Here is a 15,725-nt window from a genome sequence, read left to right on the forward strand (position 1 = left end):
GAAACCAGCTGTCCCAGCCAGAGTTTATCAATAAGAAGGTAATTATTTCTGTTACAACTTTACTTTTCAAGAACAGGTTTTCTTGACTTGATTGCTTAAAATTGTTTATGTGCTATGTTGTACCATTTGCACCAGTTTAATGTGTACGGCATTCTTCTTTCTGGATTCTTTTTCGTTCTTGAAGCTTAGCCTACAAAAGAGAAAACCTTTTTTATTGTCTTGAGATTTGTTCAGAAAAAGTAAAATAGATATTTTGGAAACAGACCTGTGATCACAGCTTTGCTAAGCAAACTAACCAGATGGAATTTGACTTCTCCATTACCTCTTGGTAAACTCCAAAGAATTTTAATGGGAGTAGTTGAGAATATTCCTAGTAGGGAAAACACCCCACCCTATTCTGCATCAGTTGGTCCTGATAGGTACAGAATGTCAAATCTCATGGTGGATTCCCTAAATGCCTCCATCTTTTGAGGGTTTTGGATGTCCTTTCAGCCTCATTGGTTTCTGCTTTTGACTGTTAAAGTAAGAAGTGGGAAAACATTAATATAAAACCAACGTAGTTAAATCCATGGTGTTTGCAATATTGTTCCTTCACTCAGAAAATGGCATGATGTTTATATAGTAAAACCTTTCTTGTAAAACAATGCAGAGTCATGAAAGGCATCATAATGCTGGTTTTTTATTCTTTTCCCCATAAAGTCCAGTGGAATTGCAAACTGTTAATTGAACATGTGGCATTGGATATCAGCACACACTTGTTAGAAAGAGTACTGAGCAGAATGATGCAAACTGAGTTTCCTGTCCCTTCTGATGAACTTCCTGCACTGAGAAGTGAATGCTGATGAAGAATATTGAGTTCTTGTTTCTGTTGCTGATTGTAAGGAAGGATTTCATTCTGTGGCAAATACCCTGTAAAATGCAATATATCAGATTCTTTGTTTTCTAAACAGCTGAGGTTCTGCCCCCCTTGGATTCACTCAGGTAGCAGGCAAGTGAAGAAAAATGCTGAACTGTGGGATTTAAAAAAAAAAATTACATTTAATTAGTTTTTTGTTCAGCAGATAATTGCTTACCCTGCAAACCCAGACATTTTTAACACATGCACACAAAATGCATGTTAGGTAATTACGAAATTTCCTTTTAAAAGGAAAAATACCAAGGAAGAAGAGGCAAAAGCTAAAGCACACAATGCAGAAATGCACTTGAGTGTTCGGAATGTTTTATTTCAGCTGTGAGAAGATTGTCAGCTCACAGATGTCCCCAGGGGCTGCAACTGTTTAATTTTCAGGGTTTCTGCTGGAAAGATGAAAATAGAGTCCATGAAAAAGAAACACAAAGAGAAGAGGATGTTCTGACAGTGATGAAGCTGTAATGTTTTGTGTCTTCTGTTTAAACCTTTTCTTTAGAAATCACTGAAACCTCTCTGCACATGACAATATCTGTTTATATGTTTAATGGCTTTAGATAAAATCATCCTCCTTTGCCAGATTCTGACAGCCCAAAGATATTTGAAGGCTGGTGCTCATGGCTTAAGTCTACATTAGCAAGGAGTGTGGCCAAATGGGAGCATTCAGCAGTTGGAATTAAGGATTCTGTGCCCAAACCATGACAGTTTTTAAGCATTTGAGTTTCACTTCAGCAAATCTCTAGGAGGTCCTACAGACTTCCTGTAGCAGGGAGAACCTCTTCCAGTATACCTGGAATGTATTTGTGGGGTCTGGACACACTTTATGTTGTGAATCATGGGACAAGAAGGGGAGAAATGGGATTTTGCTTTAAAAGTCTGCCTAAAATACTTATATGGATGCAGCCATTAAGTGGCATTAACAGCATCACTAGCAAAGCAATGGCTGTTTCCTGTATGCTGCCACAAATTACAGCCATTTTTTGATACCCTAAATTATATTCCAGATTTAATGGCAGTGGCTTAAACCTTAGGGATTTTTTCCTACAGGTTTAAGTGCCTGCCATTGTAGCATCATTTCTCTTCTTTAGAGCTTCCCTTTCCCAGCACCAGCTCTCAGTGAATTCAAGAAATAATAAGTCAGTGGTTGGCACTGAAAGTAGCACTGACTAAGGCATAGGCACACAATTTCAGCTTCAATTTCAGCTTTTCAGCTCCAGTTCACATCACTGCTGAAAAATGTGAACTTTGGTTTTGGTTTGGGTTTTTTTTTTTTTTTTGGTTGGTTGGTTGGTTGTGTTTTGGAAGGGAGGGCAGTAAAGCATCTCCAGTGTTTGCTTCCTAAACCCTATGTGCCTCTGGCCATGTTTTGCCTCCAGTGGCTGAATTCAAAAATGTGGTAAAATTGGGGAAAAGAACTAACTTTGAGGTATGAGAATTTGTGGGAAATGAAAGTACAGACATTCTAGTCACTGGCCATTAACTGAGCCATTCTAATTTTATTTTATCAGCATCTGGTATATTTAGTGCTGTGAGATTGTCATATTTAAGCCCAGCTGACAATTATGACACTCACTCCTCTCCCCTCATGGGATGTGGGAAGGAATCAAAGGAGCAAAGTGAGGAAACTTGTGAGTTGAGAGAAAGTCAGTTTAGTAGGGAAAACAAAAGCCATGCACAAGGAAAAGAAAACAAGGAATTGATTCCCCACTCTCCATCAGCAGGCAGGTGTTCAGCCATCCCCAGGAAAGGTGGGATGGAACATCCCTTTGGCCAGACTTGGCCAGCTGTCCCAGATGTGTCCCCTCCCAAATCCTTGTGCACCCCCAGCCTGCTCAGAAAAGACCTTTACACTGTATGAGCACTGTTCAGCAGTAAAAAATAAAAACTTGGTTGAATTATCAACACTATTTTCAGCACAACACAGCCCCATAACAGCTGCTATGAAAAAAAAATTTAATCCTACCCCAGCCAAAAGCAGCATTGGAAATAGATTGTCTTTTTTATGTCAGTGGGCTGCTTGTGACAGGTAACGAATTAACAGCTCAAGAAACCAAAGTCCTCTCTTTTTTACCAACAAAATAAGTTCAGCAAGGGTGTGAAGAACACAAGCTTCCCCCACACTGCTCGAGCAATGTGCCTCAACCCTGACCTGAGAGCAAATCTCTGAGGGAAAAGGCGTTTGTTAAATTTCTTTTCCAATTAATTTGACAGCTCTGCTGAGACTCCTAACAAAAGTACTAATTCATGCAAATTGCAGTAGTGGACCTGTGTCATCAGGGAGCTGGGCTGGCCTCTCTGAAACATCACACAGGCCACCAGGCAGCATTTTGATTAGAAGGTGACACTGGGTTTGGAGCCTGTTCTGCATTAATTTTCTCCCAGGGACAGTAAAAGATTCCTGAATGTGCTAGCAGAGGTGGGAAGTTGCAAAAGAATATTCAGCCTCAGTAAATTCATCATCGTCTTCCCTTCATCCCTGAGAGAAAATTTATTCCTTTTATTTGTCAGAATTAACTGTTCTGACTTGGGGGTCTGTGCATTCACTAGGAGAGATGTTCCATGGGTTGCTCAAAATAAAAAACAAAACCCAAAACAAAGCAAAGGCCCAAATGTGTTAGAGAGCAAGATAGAATCTGTGATCCAATATATAAATCAATTGGTTTCATCAGACATGTCATGGGAGAAATAAGAACATTTTCCACTGTATAAATGACAGTGTAGAAACAGATGGGTATGATCAAAGGATCAGAAGACATTGCTGGGAAGGCTGATTGAAAAGTTTGTGTTTGTTCATCACAGAGAAGATAAGCTCACAATAGATCTTTGTAAGATGAGGAATGCCTTTGAGAGGACACATCAAGAGCAGCTGGTCTTCCTGTCGTGTAATAAAAACCAAGGGTACATTGATTTGGTGAAAAAAGTAACAAATTTGAAGGTAAATTGAAGGAAAGATGGATTTCTATACTTCACATCAACTACCTACACTGGAGCAGAATGCATTGTGACCAATAATTTGCAAAAAAAACCCCCAAATATTGGATAGCCTACATGAAGGTCAGTACAATGCCAATTAACATCATTATCTTTGTTAAAAAATAAATGAACAGATATCTCTAACACTATATTTCCAGGTTTTTGACATAGCATTTGAGTTGTAGGAATGAGGGTAAAATCATTTATATGGCAATTTATGAATGTGGATTTATTAAATTCCTGCTTAGGGAATGCCTGTTTAGGTGATGCCTGTTTTAAAGGTTTAAATACCTGTTTAAGTAATCCACTAAGATTTCTTTCCCCCAAAACTGACTGCAGAGAAGACACAATGCCTGACACATTTTGAAACCTGGTGCTTGCTTGCCCACGAGTGAGAACCTCTTTGCTGTGAAGAGGTTTCAGGTCTGTTTTAGGTCTGCAGTCTTTGACATTGCACTTTAAACAAAGCTGCTGGCAGCAATCCTGGCTGAAATGCACTGCACAAAAAGAGACACAGAAGCCCTGCAAGGCACAAGGTGCAGCTATTCCAGAGTTGGGGTTTTTTGTGGTTGAAAGGTGCAGTGTTGTTCCCTCAGGACAGCGCTATCTCTTATGTACATATAATTAATTTGTCTGCCAGTAACAGTTATTAAACAAAGGAGCAGGAATTGTTTCTGCTCAATGGCTTGACCTGGGAGTAAAGCCAATTTAAGAAGCATCTGATTAAAATATGTTAAGGTCACAGATCACTATAAAATGTGGAGCATGGAGGAAAAAAGCAGAAATTTACTCATGAGGAAGATGAAATACTACTGATTTTTTTTTTTTTGGTTCTGAGGAAGTTTTTTTTTAGAGACATTTCAGTGTCACATTGCACTGAATCCTTGCCCCATGCCTATCTCATGGATGGTGCAAGAAAACAAACACCAAGAACATCTGTGATTCTTATTTCTTCAACAGAGAGAGTGGAATCCTACAGGCAAGGAGAGAAAGTCAATATCCTTACCTCTTTCTGGGGGTATTCTTACAGCGGTGGTAATGGAGTCCAATCCCAAGAAGAGCTTTTATCCCTCATTAGAGCCTTTCTCAACCTTATTTTTCTCTTCCCTCAGGTGCCAGCAGCACAGCCCATCACAGAGAAAGCCTGCTCTGCATGTACAGCCTTTAGTTTTGACAGCTGCTCACTTAAGTGGTGTCTTTTTATTCAGGTCTGATGACAGAAAGTGTGTCTGAAGTTCAGGGGAAATAGGACTCAAAACCAGTCTAATTTTTAGAAGCCTTTTTGGGCTGAGTTGGTGTTCAAGAAGTTACAGAGAGGCTCAGGAGAGAGAGAGGATGCTACACACATACAGAGTACTGTAGAATTTATGGCTTTTGAAATACTGATAAACAACCAGAGCTGCTGAAGGTGGTTTCATTGCTCTGAGGGGTTTTGAAGGAAACCTACATTATAAAATTTGCTGGTGAATGGGGTGAAAAAAAAGGGGAAAAGCTGTGTAAACCCTTTCAATAGGAACTGGAGAACAGTTCAAAGATTCAAGGCTGTGTATGAGCATTGGGATGAGTCATTTAAGCAAAGACTGGACCCAGCCCAGTGCCGTGGTCTCGTTGACATGGTGGTAGGAGGTGATAGGCTGGACTTGGTGGTCTCAGAGGTCTTTTCCAGCCTAATTGATTCTGTGGTTCCCTTCCCAACACACCTGCCCAGCCAAAGGTCATCCTCTGGCCTCAGCTCCACCTTCAGGACTTTGTATCTATCAAAACACAAGCAAATCTATGTCCCTGCAGGGACTGGAGGATTTTCTCAAAATCCTGGAAGTGAAGAATGGGCCCTGATATGAGAAATATAATACTGATTAGTTCAATTAACTCACCTGCTGCTGCTCAGGTGACAGTGGGAACAGTTTGCAAAGCCCCTCTAAGAGTGGCCACTTCCATGGGGAATGCTTCCCTGTCCTGGTCACAGGTTTGTCTTGAGTTGCTCTCATCTGTCTTGTTAGTGCACGCTCTGAGGATGTGTTATCTGTGAGCTGCACAGGTTTGTGACTGAATTCCCTTCTTGGTAAATGCTGTGCCTCGATGCCTGGGTGACATTTCACCCAGGGCTGTTCTGATGAGGAGCAGAGGAACAAAGAGAGGGAATGATCAGTGGGTGGGTGCTGGTCAGCCATGCCTTGGATGTGTAATCCACTTCCAGCCTGTTGTGATGCTCCAGCCCTGCCTAAAAAGCACTAAAAGCAGAGCTCCTGCAGGGCTGGGCAGTGCCAGGCAGTTCCTAAATGAAGTTTCCCTGACCTTGTGCAGGGGATGGGCCCTGTCAAGCCTGGAGTGCTGGGGCTGGGACATCCCCAGTGCAGGCTCCATTTGTTCCCTGCTGTTTACAGCTGGGAATTGCTGAGATTGCTCTGTGTGCAGGGGGCTGCAGGACCTGAATGCTAAAATGCTCCTATTTGCTAACAGATTTATGTTTTAATTTAAAATTAATTCCAGTTTAAATTAATAATTTAACCCTTAATTAGGAGCATGTTTTCATCCCAAGCAGATTAGTTAGGCTGAGGCAAAATTCACTTTGCTGCAGAAAAGACAATCACATTTCTTTAATCAGTGCCTAGCATAGACTGTTGCATGCATCTGTTTTCCTCTCACTGAATTAACTTTGCTCTCTGCCTCTGAGACAGACTCATCAGTTAGAGCTCCAGGAAGTTCATTTTCACACAGTAACAAGGACAACCAGAGCCCTGAAATTCTGACTGTCAGGTGACTCAATAAAGTCATCCTGGCATCACACCCGAACAAAAGAGACTGAAATCAGAATAAATGCAATTTTAGAATGCTGCAGGTGGGAGTTACCACAGGAGTCACCAGAGCCAGCAGGCTTGAGGAGATCTTCCTAAAAAAGCAAAACCAGCCAGCCTTGCTGCACTGTTTATATCATATGTATAGAAACTCCCCAAAGTTTCCTTGACTCACTTTTAGTGTGCTAACAGCTTTTTCTTCCTGGCCCATTGCATCTTCTTCCTCCTGCATTGTTCCCCATTGTGAGGGAAAGAAAAAATTCTTAGTTTTTGCAAGAAATTGAGTAAGTTGAGTAAAAGCCACTGTTGTTCACAGCTGGTTTCCATGCTAAAATTAGAGATTCTGTGAAGACTTCCTATGCTAATTCCTATGATTTTTTTCAACCAAATTGCAACCAAAGCCATGGTAGTTGCCTCAAAAAGCCAAAGCTTCTTCTATCAGTGCATGCAATCCAATTTGTCTGACAGAGAAATTAATGTCTTTTGAAGTAACAACTTTATATTTTCTCTCTTATATATCAGAATTGAAAAAAAATATTAGGAAAGGAATAATTATACATAGACAATATTTTTCATTGGCACCTCCAGTTCTGAGTTCAGTTTGAAGTGTGAATGTTTTTTGTTTTTTCTCCTTTGGGCTGCAGTGAATAATCTGAAATTGGTCTGACAGACAAAGGCAGAAAGTGCAAGACAGCCTGAGGGGAAGACATGAGATTGGGATGCCCTTGCTAGGGCACATTGGGACAGCAGGAATCTGACTGCCTCACCCCCCCACTGACCATCACCACCTTTTCTTAAATGAGGTCCATGAGTTTTTCCCTGAGGGGTGAAGGAGACATTGATTAATGGAGCAGTTTCTTTACCCTTCTAAATCTGTCTTTTTCTAATACAAGCTTGCTTACTGGTGTTAAATTCATTGCTTTTATTAAAATACTGGTGGAAGGGTCTTTTTTTTTTTTGGCATTGCACTAAACTAGCATATATATTTATTAAAGATTCTGCTGTATAGAATCATAAATACATCATTGCCTTGTGGGTGACTGCCCATAAATGTGAAAGTGTCCCTTCAAGCTGGTTGAGCAAAACCATTGGAGTTTAATATCTGGTGGCAAGTTTCCACAAGAAGTTTTAATGGAAGTTCTCTGTATTAATGAGGCAGATGAAGTGTGATGTTTATTCCTTATTGTGTTTGCTTAGTTATTATTGCTGGTAAGAAGGAGATTGACATCTTTTGTGCCTGGCTTGCTGTCTCAGGGCTGGGAACAGAGGCAGTAAAGTCACTGGAGGTTCCTCTGTCGCAAAAGGCTGCAAAAATAACAGCTACACAAAAAAAAAAAACCCAAACCCAGTTGTTTCCTGCTGCATTTCCTCCTGGTGGAGGGATGTAAGAAGGACTTAATTTCCTTTATTTCCTCCAGTCAAATGGGAATCCCTAACCCCCCTGGCAGCTTTGAGGAGAGAGGAACACCACAAGTGCCAGCTGAACAGGCTGTGCCAGGTCGGACAGGTCCGTGCCGCTCACACAAGGTCACTTTTAGCAGTGCTGCTATTCTTTAGCAATTCTTACAATTCTGCTCTAACAGATTGTCTGCTGGGGCTGTGACTCAGAGGCTCAGGCTCTGGGTTGTTTCCTCAGGGCTTGCAGGAGAGAACTTGGAGCGGGAGCTGTCTTTGCCAGCTGCTTTCCTGCAGCCTGGAAGTTGGAGGGAGCAGCTGCAGCCAAGCACTGGTGTTTGCCAGGGCTGGGAAGTGCTGAAGGGTGGCTGAGATTGGCACTTCCCTGTGAAACCCTTCCTTGGAGGATGTTTCAGAGAAGAGCAGAGTAGTTGTTCTCTCACCACTCACCAGAGCATTTCACTCAGGTGTACGGCATCAGGAGCTAACCAACAAATCTGCCTTGCCCAGGTGTTTATTTAGGTTTTGGGGATAGACAATAACAGCCCCTCCCTCGTCCATCGCTTGAAAAGCTGCTGGGATATGTGTTCAGAGCTTTTTCCCACCTCAGGCTGCCTGGTTTAGACTTTGTAACCCCCAAAAAAGTCTTTCTTATAGAGGTCATGCAAGTTCCTGATAGTGTCAGAAGCAGCTCATTGACATGATCATTCAAAAATGGAAAAGATCTTTCTCTGTTCGGGTTATTTTCTTAGTTTTGGCTTACTTATCTTCTCTCTGCTGCTAACATTTTCTTACAAGGGCACAATCAGTGTGCCCTTGTAAGAAAATGTTAACAGCAGAGAGAAGATAAAGTTAGCTTCTTATGCAGGGTAGGGCCAAAGTTTTGGTAAATTAAGCAGAAGAGAATGAAAAGGAGTGAAGTTCTCAAAATGAAGCGTAGAAAATGTTTCTTCTTAGTGGTGCAATACACTGTTTTGTTTTCCAGGGAAAATTAAATGCAAATCCAAGCTGATGCATGAACTCCATTCTACCAAGACGTTTTATTTCTGTCAGCTCTGATTATGAGAAAAATCTGTAATTTTAGATCGTAAATGTCTGCAAACTGTGATCCCCATATGGGTAGGTTCCAGGGCAGTAGTCACATGTTAGAATCAAGATGTCCATGGAATTTAAAACTCTATCCCCTGTTACTTTGCAGCCTGTCGAGCTGGGTTCTACAAAGCCTCTGCTGGCAATGTGAAGTGTGCCAAATGCCCCCCTCACAGCTCCACCTACGAAGATGCATCTCTGAACTGCAGGTGTGAAAAGAATTACTTTCGCTCTGAGAAAGACCCTCCATCCATGGCTTGCACCAGTGAGTAGCTCATTCTGCTCGGGGCTGTCATTCTTGCTGCTCCATCTGTCCCTCCACAACAGCTCGCCTGCTTGCTTCCTCTCATGTCCCACTGCAGTCAGCCATCCACTCCCTCTCGTGTCTTCTTGAGTGTTGGACAGGCTGCTGGAACTTGGTGGGCTGGGTTTGTGTCTTTTCTGATATCATGTTCTCCTTTTTGTACCCTGTCAGACTCGAGAAGGAGAAGTGGGATTTTTTTATTGCTACCAGTACTCAGCCCTCAATCCTGAACTGCACCCTGAGGGAACTCTCTATTTATAAGGAAACGTGGTTCTTGTTAGCCTAGGTCTGTAATCTAGTGAAATATTGCAGGAGTCTCCGCAGGAAATAACCAGAAGAGTTTGGTTATTAAGGTTTTTTTTATTTTTATGTTTCTGCGCCTTCGTTACTCCTATTTTGGAGCATCCTTGGGGAGAAAATCTCACTCCCTGCTCTCCCTTTCCCAGGACCACCATCCGCCCCGAGAAACGTCATCTCCAACATCAACGAGACCTCCGTCATCCTGGACTGGAGCTGGCCCCTGGACACGGGGGGCAGGAAGGACGTCACCTTCAACATCGTCTGCAAGAAGTGCTCAGGGGGCGGCCGGCTGTGCGAGCCCTGCAGCGACAACGTGCGCTTCCTGCCGCGCCAGAGCGGCCTCACCAACACCACCGTGACCGTGGTGGACCTGCTGGCACACACCAACTACACCTTCGAGATCGACGCGCTCAACGGCGTCTCCGACCTCAGCACCCTGGCCAGGCAGTTCGCTGCTGTCAGCATCACCACCAACCAGGCTGGTGAGTCTCTGCTCTCCTTTCCTTTGAGGCTGCTGGGTTTTGTGCACCCATTGTGGTTGTGGGGTTCCCAGATGAAGGAAGGAATGATGAGTCTGGCTCCATGTGGTATTTTTGGGCTCCCTCGTCGTGGGGAGGAAAGATGAATCTGACTCCATGTTCTTAGAAGACTGATTTATTATTCTATTCTATTCTATTCTATTCTATTCTATTCTATTCTATTCTATTCTATTCTATTCTATTCTATTCTATCTATTCTATTCTATTCTATTCTATCTATCCTACCTATCCTATCTACTCTATACTCTATCGGCTACACTAAAACTATATTAAAGAATAGAGAAAGGATACTTACAGAAGGCTTAACAAGACACTAAGGAAAAACTCGTGACTCCTTCCAGAGTCCAACACAGCTGGTTGTGATTGGTCATTAAGTTAAAACAATTCAGGTGAAACCAATCAAACCACCACCTGTTGGTAAACCATCTCCAAACCACATTCCAAAGCAGCAAAACACAGGAGAAGCAAATGAGATAATATTGTTTTCCTTTTTCCTCTGAGGCTTCTCAGCAGAAGAAATCTGGGTGAAGGGATTTTTCAGAAAATAGGACAGGGACAACTCCATGTTCTCAGAAGGCTAATTTATTATTTTGTGATACTATATTATATTAAAGAATGCTATACTAAACTGTACTAAAGAATACTGAAAAGATACTTACAGAATGCTAAAAAGATAATAATGCAAACTCCTGACTCTCTCCAGAGTCCTGACACAGCTTGGGACTGACTGGCCAAAGAGTGAAAACAACTCCCAGCAGAATGCAATGGAACAATCACCTGTGGGTAAACAATCTCCAAACACATTCCACATGAGCACAGCACAGGAGAAGCAAATGTGATAATTATTGTTTTCATTTTTCTCTGAGACTTCTCAGCTTCCCAGGGGAAAAATCCTGGGCAAAGGGATTTTTCAGAGAATGTGAATGCCACATGCACCTTTGTTTCCTCTCCCTCATTAGCAGAATCTGCTCTGTGCCAGGGTGACTAATTTTCTGGGATATTCCTGTAAAAGTAAAAGTAGAAACAAACCCAGTGTGTGTTTCTGTCAAAGAGCCTGGCAGCATGACTGTTATGATTAACTCCCAGTTCCCAGTTAATAGTCTCTAATAGCAGGCTCACATGATTCCTTAGCCAGAATGTGTTTTATTAATAAAACCAGATTTTAATAAAACACTCATTTCAGTAATCTCCAACGTAAATTACTGTAGTAATCTTAGTGATTAATTTTGATTAAATAGAAGTGAAAAAAGGCTTTGATGTTAGATGCATAGAAAGCTAACATTAAATTAGAGAGGTTGAAAACACAGCTTTTCTTTTTTTTTTTTTAAGTCCTTTACAAGTTGTCTCACCAACTCTGAATTATTGCCAACATGATGGGGGTGTGGAGCTGAATACTGAGTTAGATGGTGGTGTCACAGTTGATGGGGTACAAAAGGGCTGCTCTCCTTCTGTGGAGACTTATTAAAGCCTTTGAGGCCCTGCATGAGCACGGCAGTGTGCCCTGGCTGTTGGATCAGAGCCTTTGTCATCACTGCACTGTTCTGCCATTTGCTTTTCATTTGACATGGTTCCATTTATCTGAAAGCTGTGAAGAATCTAGACTCTTTCCTGGCATTTGGTTGGGTGTGAAATTTTTAGGAGCAATGTGTGCCAGTGAAGAGAGAGACTCGATGCTGCGATTTCTGTGCTTGTGCTCCATGCAGCTTCCATCAGGAGGCTTTGTGCAGAAAACATGCATGTGTTCAGTGAGCCTCCTCCCACCTCCTCCCATCCCACACCATGTCCCCAAAATACTTCCAGTTCTGTCTTCCTGAAACCACAGACAAGTTCACATTGTTCTAAGTAGGCATCCTCCTGGTGGGCTGTGTTATTGCAATGTTTTTCACTGTAGAGGGTGTATGTTTTCTCCTTAAATCACAGATCAGCTGTAGTGGGAGGCATAAAAATGTGAGAACAGGCTATTTCCTGACCCCAGTCACTACATTTCCCAGTGCTCTGGGGGGCTGTGTAACTGTGCAGTAGGCAGACAGAGGTGAATCCACCAAATTCAGCCCTGGAACCTGCATTTTATGTCCATTCAATTTGCTGCTGTTAGAGTTCATTGTTTTGGATTTTCAGATCAGTGACTTGGAGCATCCTTGTTAAGTTGCCCACAGTTTTCTCTTGTTTCTCTGATCAAAGGTGTTGCCTTTCAGCTTGTTCATCAGCACAGCAGGTCGAAATCACCTTCGGACAGTCCACAAAAAATAAAACAGTCCAGGATCAGGGAAGTTCTTTCTCTGCAGAGGCCTCCTGCTTTGCAGCACGCTTCCCTAGGGCCCAGAGCTGCTGCCTTTGCACTGCAAGGTGGATTTTGATTTTGCTGTGGAACACACAGTACCTGGAATGTGGCAAAGTCAAGAGCATTTCTGGCAGCAGCACCTCTGTTCACTGTAACCCACTGGCTGCTTCAGCAGTTTATTTTCTGCTTTTATGCATGGCCCATTTTTTCTTTAAGTACATTTAGGTGATGTGGGTTAGTACAGGCTTAATTGTGCTATCTCTTGATCGTGCCAATTGGTTTACTGTGTTAGAATCCCCCTAGAAACTCTGCAAATTGTTAAAATTAGACCTTAAGTATGTATATAAGCAGTCTCTTAAAGTATAATTACAAAAGCATAATTGCATTCCCTCACTGGTCAGATCACAAAAGGGAGATATCAGAAGCACATTTTTAGCTCTGTAAGGTCTAGAATGCTGTCCCTAGAGAGCTTTTTTACAGCTTTATCCTTAATTTCCATGTACCATATCCAAATGGGTTTGGCCTGGGTTGCCAAGAAGGGTCACAAATCCAGGTTAGACAAGAGGGGCCATGGGGCAGAGCAAGCAGAAGGAGCAAAGTTAAAACCCTGTAGAGGGTAGATGGGAACAAGAGGGTCAAGTCTATGACCCTCTTTTTGCAACAGCATTTTCCTGGCAGCTGCTCCACATCAATCTGAATATTCTGTCTCAAAACACCAACTTTGCATGTGCATCTTCCTAAACTCTTACCCCTTCCATTGTTTAGTGATGATTCAGTGTTCATGCTTCCAGCAAAATTATTATTAACATCAAACTTTTGTGAAAATAATTAAATTTTCTGTATTTTCCCAATCTACTCATGCCAATTCCCAAATATTTTCCTTTTTTTCCCCCTAATACCTCAGTTCTTTATTTCATTGATGATAAAATAGATTGCTTTCTTTTGATCACCAAAAGCACACTGTGACAGCTTTAAATGGAGCTTAGTTCTTTAGGACTTAAGGCCTTTTAACCAAAGGTCTCAACAGTGCAGCTGCAAAAGGTGGTAGCAACTAAATTCAGCTACAATAAGGCAATGTCAGCCCTAAACCAATTCCAAAGAGTTTTGTGCTGTCACATCTCCTGGCATCAGCAGAAGAACAAATGGGACGTGTTGTAACAAGAGACTTCCTCAAATTCTGTCCTCAGCTCTTCCACACAATGCAGGCAGGATGCAGATAGGTGCCAGAAGTAAATAAATTGGAGAATAAAGAGGAATCCCTGCAGAGGAAACATAGAAGGCTTTTTGTGGACTAAATTTCAGCTAGAAATGTCAGTTTTTTCCTGATTGTAGAAAGTGGTTATGCTTCTCAGTCGAGAGAATAAAAGTGCCTAACCCTGAGTTTTGGCCTCTCCACAGGTCAGTTGTGCACCTGCAAAATTTTGATTCCTTTCTCTGTCAGAGACTTTTCCTAGAGGAAGCTTAGAGAGCAGCCAGCCCTGCATCCAAACTGAGGCATCCGATGCAAAGCTACATTATAAATAATACCAAGATATAAATAATAGCCCCAGATCTACTTTATATCACCTCAAGCTTCTCTTGACAAGCAGTAGTTTGATTATCCAGAGTCTCTTTCTTTATCTTTTATACTTCTAAAAGCCAGGAGGCAGAAGAAGCCATGTAACTTGTTTAATCATCCTGCTTAATCATTGAACCCAGGCAGGAAAAGCCATAGGAAAGCAGTTTGTTTAAGGAGAAAGTAACCAGTAAAGCACTACAGAGTTTTTACAAGAGGCCAGGATGAAAATTATTGAAAAAATAACCTTTTGAACAAAAGTAAGGTAGAGATAGAGAAATTAGGATCTTGAAGGGTTTGCAGTATCTTTATCTCCCTGTGCCATTTAAAATTCCAAGCCATGTCTTAATTTCAGCTTGGAGGAATAAACATTTGGAATGGAGAAAGAACCAGTTAATTTTTCAGTCCTGTTTTAAGTAGAGACTTCTGTGGCTCCTTGGAAGGCTTGTTAAAACCTCCTCAGAACCAGAATTTTATTTGCCTGACATCTCTGGCTTCAAGGGAATAAGTTCAGCCCCAAGCTTTGTTTCAATGTATGTATTTGATTATTTGCAGGTACTTTGATGCTATTTATGTGCTCAGCCTGCACTGCACTGTCTTCAGCAGTTCACAAATGATGTGTGATGCTCCCTGTTTAAATAAAATCCATATTTAGAGAGGGTTGTGTGCACTTTACAACCTATATCCCAAGGCAAGTCCCTTAAGTAGATCTGTCTTCTAAGAGAGACAATTTGAGAGAGGCACAGATGTTTGGGGGATGATATATTTCTTTCTTTCCCTATGGCCCTTATAAAAAGGACAAGAAGATAGACTTATTAAAAGTGAGCTAATGACATGATGTAGGGAGTCTCTGGTTCACTGACTGTTATTACAGCTGTGCCCCATTAGGTACTGAATACCTAGGACATGCTTGTTTTCCTGAATGACATTTATCTTTTGAGTTTCAAACATTCCTGGCATAAATAAAGATTTTACGCTCTTCAAATGTGTTTTACAGTTCAGCCCAGAGGCTATTCAAGGATCATTTTAACTCAATAAAACTCCTTTAGGGATATGAAAGGGAAGTGTTTTTAACAATGTCACTCCATGCATAGCCTGTTATTAGCTGGAGATGTTCTGCCTGCAAACTCTTTGATCCCTTTTCCCCCTGAACGTCAAGGAAGCTCTGCCAAGGCTTCAAAGTCTGTGACACACACACTGGGCTCTTCAGCCCTCATGTGAACGCTCCTGACCTGGCAGAAAGTTCACAGGTGAAGTTTGTGGCTCAGAGAGTTTTTCCTCTTTCAGAGCTTTTAGCTGGTTTCTCCACAGATCACAGTGAGATTTTATTCAGCTCTCAGTGGATAATGGTTTTCTTTGCTGGCTTCTGTTGGTCTTCCTCATTTACTATTTTAGTTTGGTACAGGAGTAAGAATGAAGGAATGCAGGTAAGCAGGATGCTTAGTCCTCTGTTAAATAATAAACCTTAGACTTCTGTCTCTCTCTGTTATCTGTGCTGGCACTCTCAGTAATCACTGGGGGAAATTGTGTTCCTCTCGATTGTAAACACAGCTATCAATTTGCTTTCTGAAGCAATTCCCTCTAGGC

At 41.8% G+C, this 15,725-nt stretch overlaps 1 protein-coding gene across 2 annotated transcripts in view; it reads left to right on the top strand.

Annotated features, from left to right (window-relative positions):
* EPHA3 (EPH receptor A3) overlaps positions 1-15,725 on the top strand; it is a 177,178-nt gene that overhangs the window by 104,067 nt on the left and 57,386 nt on the right. For both annotated transcript variants that reach the window (XM_050978116.1, XM_050978122.1), the window contains exons 4-5: positions 9,269-9,424; positions 9,910-10,245. In XM_050978116.1, the coding sequence (XP_050834073.1) occupies positions 9,269-9,424; positions 9,910-10,245 (492 nt within the window). The remainder of the gene's footprint in view (positions 1-9,268; positions 9,425-9,909; positions 10,246-15,725) is intronic.

The sequence above is a fragment of the Serinus canaria genome, chromosome 1, assembly GCF_022539315.1.
Source record: "Serinus canaria isolate serCan28SL12 chromosome 1, serCan2020, whole genome shotgun sequence".
Lineage (NCBI taxonomy): Eukaryota > Metazoa > Chordata > Aves > Passeriformes > Fringillidae > Serinus > Serinus canaria.